This window comes from Salvelinus sp. IW2-2015, unplaced genomic scaffold (genome assembly GCF_002910315.2).
Source record: "Salvelinus sp. IW2-2015 unplaced genomic scaffold, ASM291031v2 Un_scaffold2357, whole genome shotgun sequence".
Lineage (NCBI taxonomy): Eukaryota > Metazoa > Chordata > Actinopteri > Salmoniformes > Salmonidae > Salvelinus > Salvelinus sp. IW2-2015.
In genome coordinates, this window is record NW_019943682.1 from 539 (window position 1) to 16,255 (window position 15,717).

Sequence of the window (15,717 nt, forward strand, 5' to 3'; positions counted from 1 at the left end):
TCTGGTCAAAAGTATGCACTGTATAGGGACAGGGTCCATTTGTGACTGCCAAACTCAGTTGTCTCATGGGATGCTCGTGTTCTTGGAGATGGGTTCTTTTTTTCTCCTCCAGACTCAGAAAAGACGCAGGTAACTTCGTGTCTGTAGACGTTAGGAATGGGTCGACGTAGCGAACACAGGATAGGCTGTTGAAATGTTTTTACGATTGTTAGGGCTGTCAAGAGGCCTTGGTAGACTACATCAGTCGTCGATTCCACAAGGCGAAAGGGAGTGAACGTCTGAGAGAATCTTTGACGTTGATGAGAGCTGAAATGGAAGTATACTGTAGTATGATAATTAAAGCGGTAGAGAACATAAAAACTGATGTGCGCAGTGTCCTTGTCTGAGACGTCCGTGCTCAGTCGGAGCTAAGAGGGAGAAGAGAGCATACAAGGTAGGTAGAGGTATTCTATCAATTCCCTGTTTTTTGATAACGCATTAGAACGTTAGCGTACCCTTAGAAACTTAGCGTAGTCCCGTTAGAAACAGTCAGTAGCCCGTTAGGAAACGTCAGCGTAGCCTTAGAAACTTATTGTAAACCCATTAGAAACTATTGAACGCATTAGAAACGTTATTTAACCATTAGAAACGGCCAGCGAGCCCATTAAACTTATTGTAACCATTACAAAACGTATTGTAACCATTAAAACGTGATTGTAACATTAGAAACGTTATTTAACCATTAGAAACTATTGTAACCATTAGAAACGTATTTGGAACCCATTAGAAACTTATGTTAAAACCAATTAGAAACGTTATTGTAACCATTAGAAACTTATTTTAACATTAGAAACGTTATTGTAACCCATAGAAACGTTTTGTAAACAAGAAACGTATTGTAACCATTAGAAACTTATTGTAACCATAGAAACTATAACCATTAGAAACGTTATGTAACCATTAGAAACGTATTGTTAACCATTAGAAACGATAACCATTAGAAACGTTATTGTACATAGAACTCTTATGTAACATTAAACTTATTGAACCCATAGAACGTGATGTAACCATTAGAAACTTATTGTTAACCATTAGAAACGTTATTGTAACCCATTAGAAAACGTTAGGTAAACATTTAGAAACGATTTAACCATATAAAACTATTAACCATTAGAAACGTTATTGTAAACCCATTAGAACGTTATTGTAACCGATTAGAAACGTTATTGTAACCATTAGAAACGTTATTGTAACCCATTAGAAACGTTATTGTTATACAGTACCTCTCCTGTCCAGCCGTATCCCAGAGCTGGAGGTGAACTTTAAAAGTCTTCCCTGTGGTTCCATTGGGGCCCGACGCTGTGTACACCTGAAAAACACACACACACACACACACCTAAGACAGGTGCCTGATCTACTCGTCATCTATCCAGGGCAGGCGTCTGGCTTCAAAACAAACAGGAGACAAAACCTGTTTTGAAGGCGGTGTCGCCAAAAGAGAATAAAACTGTTATCTTGGGAAAGGAAAATTACTTTTGGCTGCAGAATCCAAAGAAAATACTGGAACAAGTGAAAACATTTGAAAAGATAAAAACAGGGTCACACTGTATTAAATAGGAGAATCAGAGAAACCGAACCGTGTCTGTATGAGGGAACTGTGAGGGAGGGAAAAAAATCACAAGACAGAATGATGACTAACAGTCGTGCTTTTCTTTACATTGTAAATATATGTATTCTGCATTCACGGACATCGCAAGGGTAATATTAGCATTTTCTCCCTCTGTCTAGCTGTTAGCCTACTGTCATGTATTCCTGGATGACAAATGCTAATGCTAGCCAGTAACCATCCAGTGTCATGGTGACCTATCTGTCTGAAGAGGGCTAAAAACAGCAGACAGGGATCATAGTCCACGTTGTTCCTGCGTCACAGCACCGGACATCTCTTTCACCTGATGGGATGGTTCACAGATCTCACGTCTGTGTGAAACACACCAAAAAAAAAAGGGTCAGATTTACAAATGCCTCAGGAAGATACTGACCTCTTTTCTCAAGCCCCTAAACAAAAATGTAGTAAAAAGGTTTTGGTTGAAAAAGGTATTTATAAACACAAGAGCCCCTTTGCTCTACTGTCTCCTAGCCCTTTAAGAGATGTACGCTTTCTCTCACATTTACAGCATCTTACATCTCATTGACGGTCCTACTGGACCATTTACAACAGATTAATGTACATCTCTTTGATGGTGTCTACTGTCATAGATCATAGTTTAGATTCACAGTGATAAGTGTTTGACAGGAGAGATCGTACTTCATTCTGGGCACTGGAGTCACAATGGACTGTAGTCACATGGCTTAACAGTGGCAGAGGTTTATCCTCTCTTTTTAATTTAAACTTTACTAGCTCTACTTTCACTCCTCTTCCCCTGGCCATGTCTGAACAGCCCGGTAAGGCAACTTGACAAGAATTAAGATAACAGAGCGACGGTCTTAGGAGGAAATGGTGATAACTTCACTGACTGCATACTGATTCTCCACCCTCTKCAATCTCCACATCATGGATTTAACAAATGGTGGAAAGTCCCTACAGCCAAGGCTTAATTCAATAGAATGCTTTTTAAATGCATGACGGGAGTGTGCAAGTGSTCCCTTTGAGACAGGTGTGGAGAATGGGGACGCAGACAGTCTCAGTGAGTCTGAAGAAGAGCTGGGTTGACGAAGGAAAGGCAGGACGATACTCATAAACATCGCGTTCGCATGCGTGTGTGTGTACGTGTACTTACCACTCTCTTTTCCCTGAAGTCTATTCCCACCGTGGTGATGAACTTGGGGTTGAACTTGTTGTCTGTGTACCTGAAGAGGAAAGTAGTATTAATATAATTATAATAATAATATTATTATTATTATACACTACATGACCAATAGTATGTGGACACCTGCTCGTCGAACATCTCATTCCAAAATCATGGGCATTAATAATTAGTTGGTCCCCCCCTTTGCTGCRKTAACAGCCTCCACTCTTCTGGGAAGGCTTTCCACTAGATGTTGGAACATTGCTGCAGGGACTTGCTTCAATTCAGCCACAAGWGTATTAGTGAGGTCGGGAACACTGATGTGGGCGATTAGGCCTGGCTCACAGTTGGTTTTTACAATTCATCCCAAAGGTGTTCGATGGGGTTGAGGTCAAGGCACACTTAACCAGCATGGCTACCACAGCATTCTGCAGCGATACGCCATCCCTCTGGTTTGCGCTTAGTGGACTATCATTGTTTTTCAACAGGACAATGACCCAACACACCTCCAGGCTGTGTAGGGCTATTGACCAAGAAGGAGAGTGATGGAGTGCTATCAGATGACCTGGCCTCCACAATCACCGACTCAACCCAATTGAGATGGTTTGGGATGAGTTGACACAGATGAAGTAAAGCAGCCCAACAAGTGCTCAGCATATGTGGGAACTCCTTCAAGACCGTTGGAAAACCATTCCAGGTGAAGGGTCACAGACAGTGTTCACCAGCAAAGTACCTCACCACATAACACCTCCTCCTCCTTGCTTTATGGCGGGAAATACACATGTGGAGATATCCTTTCACCCACACCGCGTCTCAAAAGACACGGCAGTTGGAACAAAAAATGTTCAATTTGGACTCCAGACCAAAGGACAAATTCCACCGGTCTAATGTCCATTGCTCGTGTTTCTTGCCCAAGCAAGTTCTTCTTCTTATTGGTGTCTTTAGTAGTGGTTCTTTGCAGCAATTCAACCATGAAGGCTTGATTCACACAGTCTCCTCTTAACAGTTGCTGTTGAGATGGTGTGTTACTTGAACTCTTGAACATGTATTTGGGCTGCAATTTCTGAGGCTGGTAACTCTAATGAACTTATCCTCTGCAGCAGAGGTAACTCTGGTCTTCCTTCCATCTGAGGCTGTAATTAATGAACTTATCCTCTGCAGCAGAGGTACTCTGGTCTCTTCTGTGGCGGTCCTCAGAGAGCCAGTATCATAGAGCTTGATGTTTTTGCGACTGAACTTGAAGCAGTTGAATTTGAGCAGTTTTTGACATAATATGGACTTGGCTTTACCAAATAGAACTATCTTCTGTATACCACCCCTACCTTGTCACAACACAACTGATTGGCTCAAATGCATTAACAAGAAAAGTAATTCCACAAATGAACTTTTAAGAAGGCACAACTGTTAATTGAAATGAATTCCAGGTGACTACCTAATGAAGCTGGTTGAGAGAATGCCAAGAGTGTGCAAAGCTGTCACAAGGCAAAGGGTGGCTATTTGAAGAAATCTCAAATATAAAATAATTTTCATTTGTTATTCACTTTTTTGGTTACTACATGATTCCATATGTTGATTTTTGATGTTTTCACTATTACTCTACAATGTAAAAATAGTACAATTTTTTTTAAATACCCTTGAATGAGTGTCCAAAACGTTTGACCGGTACAGTATACAGATCCATGAAGGTATCAAATCGTGTTGAAAGGGAAAGATGCACATCCTAATAACTAGTTGTGTGTGTGTACTGTATAGAAACGTTGTCTTCCTACTCCAGAGTCCCCAGAGCCAGGAGCTTGATCAGGTAATCATAGTCCCCTTCAGTCATCGTGCTGACTGCGTGAACCTGGAGTAAACAAAACAAGAACAAGTCATTTTTTAAAAGGTATATTTTGGTATGACTCCTGGGGGGATTAAACCAAACAACTTTCCAATCTCTGGGGAGACACTTTAACCACAAGGTCACTGAGTACATGAAGTTAGACACGGATTCATCACACCTGTCTGACACATTCATTCATATAGTTGAAGTCAGAAGTTAACAACACCTTAGCAAATACATTGAAGCTCAATTTTTCACAATTCCGACATTTAATCCTCATAAAAGTTCCTGTTTTAGGTCAGTTAGGATCACCACTTTATTTTAAGAATGTGAAGTCAGATAATAGTAAGAGAATTATATATTTCAGCTTTCATCACAATCTCAGTAGGTCAGAAGTTTACATACACTCAATTAGTATTTGGTAGCGTTGCCTTTAAATTGTTTAACTTGGGTCAAACGTTTCCGCAAGCTCCCACAATAAGTTGGGTGAATTTTGGCCCATTCCTCCTGACAGAGCTGGTGTAACTGAGTAAGGTTTGTAGGCCTCCTTGCTCGCACATGCTTTTTCAGTTCTGCCACAGATTTTATTGGATTGAGGTCAGGGCTTTGTGATGGCACTCCAATACCTTGATTTGTTGTCCTTATTTTCCAGCCTCATGATGCCATCTATTTTGTGAAGTGCACAGTCCCTCCTGCAGCAAAGCACCCGAGAACATGATGCTGCCACCCCCGTGCTTCACGGTTGGGATGGTGTTCTTCGGCTTGCAAGCCTCCCCTTTTTCCTCCAAACATAACGATGGTTATTATGGCAAACAGTTCTATTTTTGTTTTCATCAGACCAGAGGACATTTCTCCAAAAAGTACAATCTTTTCCCATGTGCAGTTGCAAACGTAGTCTGGCTTTTTTATGGGGTTTTGGAGCAGTGGCTTCTTCCTTGCTGAGCGCATTTCAGGTTAGTCGATATAGGAACTCGTTTTACTGGATATAAGATATGTTTTACTGTGGATATAGGACTCGTTTTACTGTGGATTATAAGAGACGTTTTACTGTGGATATGGACGTACGTTTTACTGTGGATATAGATACGTTTTAGTGTCGATATAGGATAGGACTCGTTTTACTTGTGGATATAGATACGTTTTAGTGTGATATAGGACTCTTTTACTGTGGATATAGATACTTTTGTACCTGTGTATTTTATCATTTTTATTTTCACCTTATATTAACCAGGTAGGCCAGTTGAGAACAAGTTCTCATTTACTCATTTACCTGGCCAAGATAAAGCAAAGCAGTGCAACACAAACAACAACACAGAGTTACAATGGATAAACAAGCGTACAGTCAATAACACAATTGAAAAAGTCTATATATACACATGTGTGCAAATGAGGTAAGATACGGCAGGTAAGGCAATAAATAGGCCGAGTGAAAATAATTACAATTTAGAATTAAACACTGGAGTGATAGATAGTTTCCTCCAGCATCTTCACAAGGTCCTTTGTTGTTTCTGGGATTGATTTGCACTTTTCGCACCAAAGTAGTTCATCTCTGGAGACAAACGTATCTCCTTCCTGAGCGGTATGAGCTGCGTGGTCCCATGTGTTTATACTTGCGTACTATTGTTTGTACAGATGAACGTGGTACTTTCAGGCATTTGGAAATTGTTCTCAAAGGATGAACCAGACTTGTGGAGGTCTACAAAAAATCTGAGTCTTGGCTGATTTCTTTAGATTTTCCCATGATGCCAATCAGAGGCACTGATCTTGAAGGTAGGCCTTGAAATACATCCCAGGTACACCTTCAATTATGTCAATTAGCCTATCAGAAGCTTCTAAAGCCATGACATATTTTCTGGATTTTTCCAAGCTGTTTAAAGGCACAGTCAACTTAGTGTATGTAACTTCTGACCCACTGGAATTGTGATACAGTGAATTATAAGTGAAATAATCTGTCTGAAACAATTGTTGGAAAAATTACTTGTGTCATGCACAAAGTAGATGTCCTAACAACTTGCAAAACTATAGTTTGTTAACAAGAAATTTGTGGAGTGGTTGAAAAACGAGTTTTAATCTCCAACCTAAGTGTATGTAAATCCGTTCAACTGTAATTCATACAAGTTGGAAACAACAACGGGACTGCCTGGGGTCAGTAAAGGTTTGTCAAACAAACAACGGAACTGGCCTGGGTCAGTAAGGTTTGTCAAACAGACACGGGAACTGGCTGGGGTCAGTAAAGGTTTGTCAAACAGACAACAGGGACTGGCTGGGGTCAGTAAGGTTGTCAACAGACAACGAACTGGCTGGGTCAGTAAAGGTTTGTCAACAGACAACGGGAACTGGCCTGGGGTCAGAAAGGTTTGTCAAACAGACAACGGGAACTGGCTGGGTCAGTAAAGGTTTGTCAACAGACAACGGGGAACTGGCTGGGGCAGTAAAGGTTTGTCAAACAGACAACGGGGAACTGGCCTGGGGTCAGTAAAGAAACAGACAACGGGAACTGCCTGTCAGTAAGTTTGTCAAAAACAACGGGAACTGGCTGGTCAGTAAAGGTTTGTCAAACAGACAACGGAACTGGCCTGGTCAGTAAAGGTTGTCAAACAGACAACGGGAACTGGCCTGGGGTCAGTAAAGAAACAGACAACGGGGAACTGGCCTGGGTCAGTAAAGAAAACAGACAACGGAACTGGCCTGGGGTCTAGTAAAAAGTTTGTCAAACAGACAACGGGAACTGGCCTGGGTCATAAAGAAACAGACCGAAACGAAAGCCCCAACGTCAAATAACAAACACAACTTATTTGATCCAATAAATCTAAGTGATCAATCATACAATACAATCTCTGGTCTAGATCAGACAAAACGTGATTTGATCAGAACAAGAATAGGCACACTAATGTAGAAGTCATCTCATCTCCTGTTAACAAATTACTCTCGTGGTCTAGTTTAGTAGCTCACGTGGAACCACAAAAAACAACAACGTCCATGTCATGAGAAGGTTCTGAGAACATGACTAATGGAAATCTAATTGTTTCCTCTTAAAAACATCAAAACAGACAAACACATGCCCTGTCTCATCTGACAAGAGGAATACATATGTGGAACGCTACAGCATAATACCCTCCAAGCTCGTCATTAAGCTTGAGGCCCTGGGTCTCAACCCCGCTCTGTGCAATTGGTTCCTGGCCCCCAGGTGATGAGTAGGAAACACCTCCACTCCCGGTCCTCAACACTGGGGCCCACAAGGGTGCGTTCTCAACCCCCTCCTGTACTCCCTGTTCACCCATGACTGTGTGGCCATGCACGCCTCCAACTCATTCATCAAGTTTGCAGACGACACAACAGTAGGCTTGATTACCAACAACACGAGACGGCCTACAGGGAGGGGTAAGGCACCTCGGAGTGTGTGTCAGGAAAACAACCTCTCACTCAACGTCAACAAAACAAAGGAGATTATGTGGACTTCATGGAAAACAGAAGAGGTAAACACGCCCCTATCCACATCGATGGACAGTAGTGGAGAAGGTGGAAAGTTTTAAGTTCCTCGAGTACACATCACGGACAAACTGAAATGGTCCACACCACACAGGTTGTGAAGAAAACAGCACCTCTTACTGGCTGTTGGCTTGTCACCTAAAACCCTCTCAAATGTTTACAGATGCACAATAGAGCATCCTGTCAGGCTGTATCACCGCCTGGTACGGCAACTGCACCCCCACAACCCAAGGCTCCAGAGGGTGTGTGTCTGCACAAGCATCACCGGGGCAAACTACTGCCCTCCAGGACACCTACAACCGATGTCACAGGCCAAAAGATCAAGGACACAACCCACCTCGAGCCACTGCCTGTTCACCCCGCTACATCCAGAAGGCGAGGTCAGTACAGGTATCAAAGCAGACCGAGAGAGTTGAAAAACAGCATCTATCTCAAGGCATCAGATGTTAAACAGCCATCATAAACAGAGAGGTTGCTGCCTAATAGACTCTAAATCATTGGCCACTAATAATGATGTTTAAATAAAAAAAATAAAAAAATGTTTACATATCTTACATTACTCATTCATATGTATATACTGTATTTTATACCATCTTGCACTTGCTATGCCTCCTGTATTGTCATCATATATTTTTATTTATATATATTCTTATTCCATTCCTTTACTTGATTTGTTGTTATTAGGTAGGGTGCGTTCTCCAACCCCCTTCCTGTACTTCCTGTACCCCTGAATCACCATAGACTGTGTGGCCATGCACGCCTCCAACTCATTCATCAAGTTTGCAGACGACACAACAGTAGTGGGCTTGATTACCAACAACGACGAGACGGCCTACAGGGAGGAGGTGAGGGGCACTCGGAGTGTGGTGTCAGGAAAACAACCTCTCACTCAACGTCAACAAAACAAAGGAGATGATTGTGGACTTCAGGAAACAGAAGAGGTAAACACGCCCCTATCCACATCGATGGGACAGTAGTGGAGAAGGTGGAAAGTTTTAAGTTCCTCGGCGTACACATCACGGACAAACTGAAATGGTCCACCCACACAGAGTTGTGAAGAAAACAGCACCTCTTCAACCTCAGGAGGCTGAAGAAATTTGGCTTGTCACCTAAAACCCTCACAAAGTTTTACAGATGCACAATTGAGAGCATCCTGTCAGGCTGTATCACCGCCTGGTACGGCAACTGCACCGCCCACAACCACAGGGCCCTCCAGAGGGTGGTGTGGTCTGCACAATGCATCACCGGGGCCAACTACCTGCCCTCCAGGACACCTACAGAACCTGATGTCACAGGCCAAAAAGATCAAGGACAACAACCACCTGAGCCACTGCCTGTTCACCCCGCTACCATCCAGAAGGCGAGGTCAGTACAGGTGTATCAAAGCTGAGATCGAGAGACTGAAAAACAGCATCTATCTCAAGGTCATCAGATTGTTAAACAGCCATCAGTAACACAGAGAGGCTGCTGCCTAGATAGACTCTCAAATCATTGGCCACTAATAATGTTTACAAAAAAAAATAAAAAATGTTTACATATCTTACATTACTCATTTCATATGTATATACTGTATTTTATACCATCTATTGCACCTGTCATTGCTCATCCATATATTTTTATTTAATTATATAATTTATTTATTTTATATTCTTATTTATATATTCTTATTCCATTCCTTTACTTAGTTTTGTGTGTATTAGGTAGTTGTTGTGGAATTGTTAGATTACTTGTTAGATATTGCTGCATTGTCGGAACTAGAAGCACAAGCATTTCACCACACTCGCATTAACATCTGCTAACCATGTGTATGTGACCAATAAAATTAGATTTGATTTAATTCAATGTGTAAGGTCAGTCTGGGCTGTGACATGATTGGTTTTATAGGTTGACAATGATTGGTCTTGTTACTAAGGAACTCATTTCACTGTAGGCTACGTGAGATGTATAAAACAGCCAACACTATGAAAGAGACGAGCTGTCATATCTCATGCCGGACTGGACATTCCTTCAGACTTCAACACATRAATGATGTGTCAGGTCTCTGGTCAAAACTTCAGACTAGTTGTTGCTCTCCGGTGTTCAGGCCCCGTCTCGGCCATTCTAGTCTAWATCCCGTCTAACTCTTTTCTTTTCATTTTTCAAAGTAAATAATTACATCAGCATTCTGATCTCTTTAATARATACAGTTGAAGTCGGAAGTTTACATACACTTASGTTGGAYTRATTAAAACTCYTTTTTCAACCACTCCACWKATTTCTTGTTAACAAACTATAGTTTTGGCAAGTCGGTTATGACATCTACTTTGTGCATGACACAAGTAATTTTTCCAACAATTGTTTACAGACAGATTATTTCACTTATAATTCACTGTATCACAATTCCAATATCGGACTCGTTTTAACTGTGGATATAGGACTCGTTTTACTGTGGATATAGGACTCGTTTTAACTGTGGATATAGATACGTTTTGTACCTTGTTTTTTTATCATTTTTTATTTCACCTTTATTAAACCAGTAGGTTAGTTGAGAACACCTTTATTAACCAGGTAGGTTAGTTGAGAACACTTATTTTAACCAGGTAGGTTAGTTGAGAACACCTTTATTTAACCAGGTAGGTTAGTTGAGACACCTTTATTAACCAGGTAGGTTAGTTGAGAACACCTTTATTTAACCAGGTAGGTTAGTTGAGAACACCTTTATTAACCAGGTGGTTAGTTGAGAACCACCTTATTTACAAGGTAGGTTAGTTGAGAACACCTTTATTTAACGCAGGTAGGTTAGTTTGAGAACACCTTTATTTAACCAGGTAGGCCAGCTGAGAACAAGTTCTCCTTTACAACTGCGACCTGGCCAAGATAAAGCAAAGCAGTGCACCCAAACAACAACACAGAGTTACATATGGATAAACAAGCATACAGTCAATAACACAATTGAAAAAGTCTATATATACACAGTGTGTGCAAATGAGGTAAGATACGGCAGTAAGGCAATAAATAGGCCATGGTGGCAAAATAATTACAATTTAGAATTAAACACTGGAGTGATAGATAGTTTCCTCCAGCATCTTCACAAGGTCCTTTGCTGTTGTTCTGGGATTGATTTGCACTTTTCGCACCAGTACGTTCATCTCTTGGAGACAGAACGTGTCTCCTTCCTGAGCGGTATGACGACTGCGTGGTCCCATGGTGTTTATACTTGCGTACTATTGTTTGTACAGATGAACGTGGTACTTTCAGGCATTTGGAAATTGTTCTCAAAGGATGAACAGACTTGTGGAGGTCTACAAAAAAAATCTGAGGTCTTGGCTGATTTCTTTTGATTTTCCCATGATGCCAATCAGAGGCACTGATCTTGAAGGTAGGCCTTGAAATACATCTGCAGGTACACCTTCAAATTATGTCAATTAGCCTATCAGAAGCTTTAAAGCCATGACATCATTTTCTGGATTTTTCCAAGCTGTTTAAAGGCACAGTCAACTTAGTGTATGTAAACTTCTGACCCACTGGAATTGTGATACAGTGAATTATAAGTGAAATAATCTGTCTGTAAACAATTGTTGGAAAAATTACTTGTGTCATGCACAAAGTAGATGTCCTAACCAACTTGCAAAACTATAGTTTGTTAACAAGAAATTTGTGGAGTGGTTGAAAAACGAGTTTTAATATCTCCACCCTAAGTGTATGTAAACGTTCAACTGTACTTTCATACAAGTTGGAAACAAACAACGGGATCTGGCCTGGGGTCAGTAAGGTTTGTCAAACAAACAACAGGAACCTGGCCTGGGGTCAGTAAAGGTTTGTCAAACAGACAACGGGGAACTGGCCTGGGGTCAGTAAAGGTTTGTCAAACAGACAACGGGACCTGGCTGGGGTCAGTAAAGGTTTGTCAAACAGACAACGAGAACCTGGCCTGGGTCAGTAAAGGTTTGTCAAACAGACAACGGGAACCTGGCCTGGGGTCAGTAAAGGTTTGTCAAAACAGACAACGGGAACCTGGCCTGGGGTCAGTAAAGGTTTGTCAAACAGACAACGGGGAACTGGCCTGGGGTCAGTAAAGGTTTGTCAAACAGACAACGGGGAACTGGCCTGGGGTCACTAAAGAAACAGACCGAACGAAATGGCCACAACGTCATAATAACAAACACAACTTTATTTGATCCAATAAAATCTAATGTGATCAATCATACAATACAGATCTCTGGTCTAGATCAGACAAAACGGGATTTGATCAGAACAAGAATAGTGGCACACTAATGTAGACAGTCATCTCATCTCCTGTTAACAAATTACTCTCTGGTCTAGTTTAGTAGCTCACGTGGAACCACAAACATCAACAACGTCCATGTCATGAGAAGGTTCTGAGAGACATGACTAATGGAAATCTAATTGTGTCTCCTTAAAAAACATGAAAACCGACAAACACATGCCCTGTCTCATCTGGACAAGAGGAATACATATGTAGGAACGCTACAGCATAATACCCTCCAAGCTCGTCATTAAGCTTGAGGCCCTGGGTCTCAACCCCCGCTCTGTGCAATTGGTTCCTGCCCCCCAGGTGCGAAGGTAGGAAACACTCCACTCCGCGGCTCCTCAACACTGGGGCCCCACAAGGGTGCGTTCTCAACCCCCTCCTGTACTCCCTGTTACCCATGACTGTGTGGCCATGCACGCCTCCAACTCATTCATCAAGTTTGCAGACGACACAACAGTAGTGGGCTTGATTACCAACAACGACGAGACGGCCTACAGGGAGGAGGTAAGGGGCACTCGGAGTGTGGTGTCAGGAACAACCTCTCACTCAACGTCAACAAACAAAGGAGATGATTGTGGACTTAAACATGTGGATTAAAAATGTGGATAGGGGCGTGGGTAAACACGCCCCTATCCACATCGATGGGACAGTAGTGGAGAAGGTGGGAAGTTTTAAGTTCCTTGACGTACACACATCCGGACAAACTGAAATGGTCCACCACACAGAGTTGTGAAGAAAACAGCACCTCTTTTGGCTTGTCACTAAAACCCTCTCAAAGTTTTACAGATGCACAATTGAGAGCATCCTGTCAGGCTGTATCACCCCTGGTACGGCAACTGCACCGCCACAACCACAGGGCCCTCCAGAGGGTGGTGTGGTCTGCACAATGAATCACCGCCACTACCTGCCCTCCAGGACACCTACAGAACCTGATGTCAAGGCCAAAAAGATCAAGGACAACAACCACCTGAGCCACTGCCTGTTCACCCCGCTACCATCCAGAAGGCGAGGTCAGTACAGGTGTATCAAAGCTGAGATCGAGAGACTGAAAAACAGCATCTATCTCCAAGGTAATCAGATTGTTAAACAGCCATCAGTAACACAGAGAGGCTGCTGCCTAGATAGACTCTCAAATCATTGGCCACTAATAATGTTTACAAAAAAAATAAAAAAAATATCTTACATTACTCATTTCATATGTATATACTGTATTTATACCATCTATTGCACCTGTCATTGCTCATCCATATATTTTTATTTAATTATATAATTTATTTATTTTATATTCTTATTTATATATTCTTATTCCATTCCTTTACTTAGTTTTGTGTGTATTAGGTAGTTGTTGTGGAATTGTTAGATTACTTGTTAGATATTGCTGCATTGTCGGAACTAGAAGCACAAGCATTTCACCAACTCGCATTAACATCTGCTAACCATGTGTATGTGACCAATAAATTAGATTTGATTTAATTAATGTGTAAGGTCAGTCTGGGCTGTGACATGATTGGTTTTATAGGTTGACAATGATTGGTCTGTTACTAAGGAACTCATTTCACTGTAGGCTACGTGAGATGTATAAAACAGCCAACACTATGAAAGAGACGAGCTGTCATATCTCATGCCGGACTGGACATTCCTTCAGACTTCAACACATCAATGATGTGTCAGGTCTCTGGTCAAAACTTCAGACTAGTTGTTGCTCTCCGGTGTTCAGGCCCCGTCTCGGCCATTCTAGTCTAAATCCCGTCTAACTCTTTTCTTTTCATTTTTCAAAGTAATAATTACATCAGCATTCTGATCTCTTTAATATATACAGTTGAAGTCGGAAGTTACATACACTTAGGTTGGAGTTATTAAAACTCATTTTTCAACCACTCCACACATTTCTTGTTAACAAACTATAGTTTTGGCAAGTCGGTTATGACATCTACTTTGTGCATGACACAAGTAATTTTTCCAACAATTGTTTACAGACAGATTATTTCACTTATAATTCACTGTATCACAATTCCAGTGGGTCAGAAGTTTACATACACTAAGTTGACTGTGCCTTTAAACAGCTTGGAAAATTCCAGAAAATTATGTCATGGCTTTGAAGCTTCTGATAGGCTAATTGACATAATTTGAGTCAATTGGAGGTGTACCTGTGGATGTATTTCAAGGCCTACCTTCAAACTCAGTGCCTCTTTGCTTGACATCATGGGAAAATCAAAAAATATCAGCCAAGTTCATCCTTAGGAACAATTTCCAACGCCTGAAGGTACCACGTTCATCTGTACAAACAATAGTACGCAAGTAAACACCATGGGACCATGCAGCCGTCATACCGCTCAGGAAGGAGACGAGTTCTGTCTCCTAGAGATGAACGTACTTTGGTGTGAAAAGTGCAATCAATCCAGAACAACAGCAAAGGACCTTGTGAAGATGCTGAAGGAAACAGGTACAAAAGTTCTATATGAACAGTAAAACGAGTCCTATATTGACATAACCTGAAGGCCGCTCAGCAAGGAAGAAGCCACTTCTCCAAAGCCGCCATAAAAAAGGTAGTTGGCCCCGGTGATGCATTGTGCAGACCACACCACCTCTGGAGGGCCCTGTGGTTGTGGGCGGTGCAGTTTGCAACTGCACATGTGGCCAAAGATCGTACTTTTTGGAGAAATGTCCTCTGGTCGGTGAAACAAAAATAGAACTGTTTGACCATCGTTATGTTGGAGGAAAAATTGGGAGGCTTGCAAGCCAAAGAACACCATCCCAACCGTGAAGCACGGGGTGGCAGCATCATGTTGTGGGGGTGCGTTGTTGCAGGGGACTGGTGCACTTCAAAAATAGATGGCATCATGAGCCAGGAAAATTATGTGGATATTTGAAGCAACATCTCAAGACATCAGTCAGGATGTAAAGCTTGGTCGCAAATGGGTCTTCCGAATGGACAATGACCCAAGCATACTTCCAAAGTTGTGGCAAAATGGTTTAAGGACAACAAAGTCAGGTATTGGAGTGGCCATCACAAAGCCCTGACCTCAATCCCATAGAAATTTGTGGGCAGAACTGAAAGCATGTGCGAGCAAGGAGGCCTACTAAACCTGACTCAGTTCCCAGCTCTGTCAGGAGGAATGGGCCAGAATTCACCCAAATTATTGTGGAAGCTTGTGGAAGGCTACCTGAAATGTTTGACCCAAGTTAACAATTTAAAGGCAACGCTACCAAATACTAATTGAGTGTATGTAAACTTCTGACCCACTGGGAATGTGTGAAAGAAATAAAAGCTGAAATAAATAATTCTCTCTACTATTATCCTGACATTTCACATTCTTCAAATAAAGTGGTAATCCTAGCTGACCTAAATAGGGAATTTTTACTAGGATTAATTGTCAGGAATTGTGAAAAAC

At 41.7% G+C, this 15,717-nt stretch overlaps 1 protein-coding gene across 1 annotated transcript; it reads right to left on the bottom strand.

Annotated features, from left to right (window-relative positions):
* Window positions 1–1,262: 1,262 nt before the first annotated feature.
* Window positions 1,263–7,865, bottom strand: LOC112073768 (ras-related protein Rab-27B-like; the record flags this gene model as incomplete). The annotated part of the gene is made up of 4 exons (XM_070440273.1): window positions 7,689–7,865; window positions 4,535–4,608; window positions 2,757–2,841; window positions 1,263–1,348 (listed from the first exon to the last, which is right to left on the bottom strand). Coding segments are annotated over exons 1-4 (422 nt in total), but the record flags the coding sequence as incomplete, so codon positions are not given.
* Between the last annotated feature and the right edge of the window lie 7,852 nt (window positions 7,866–15,717).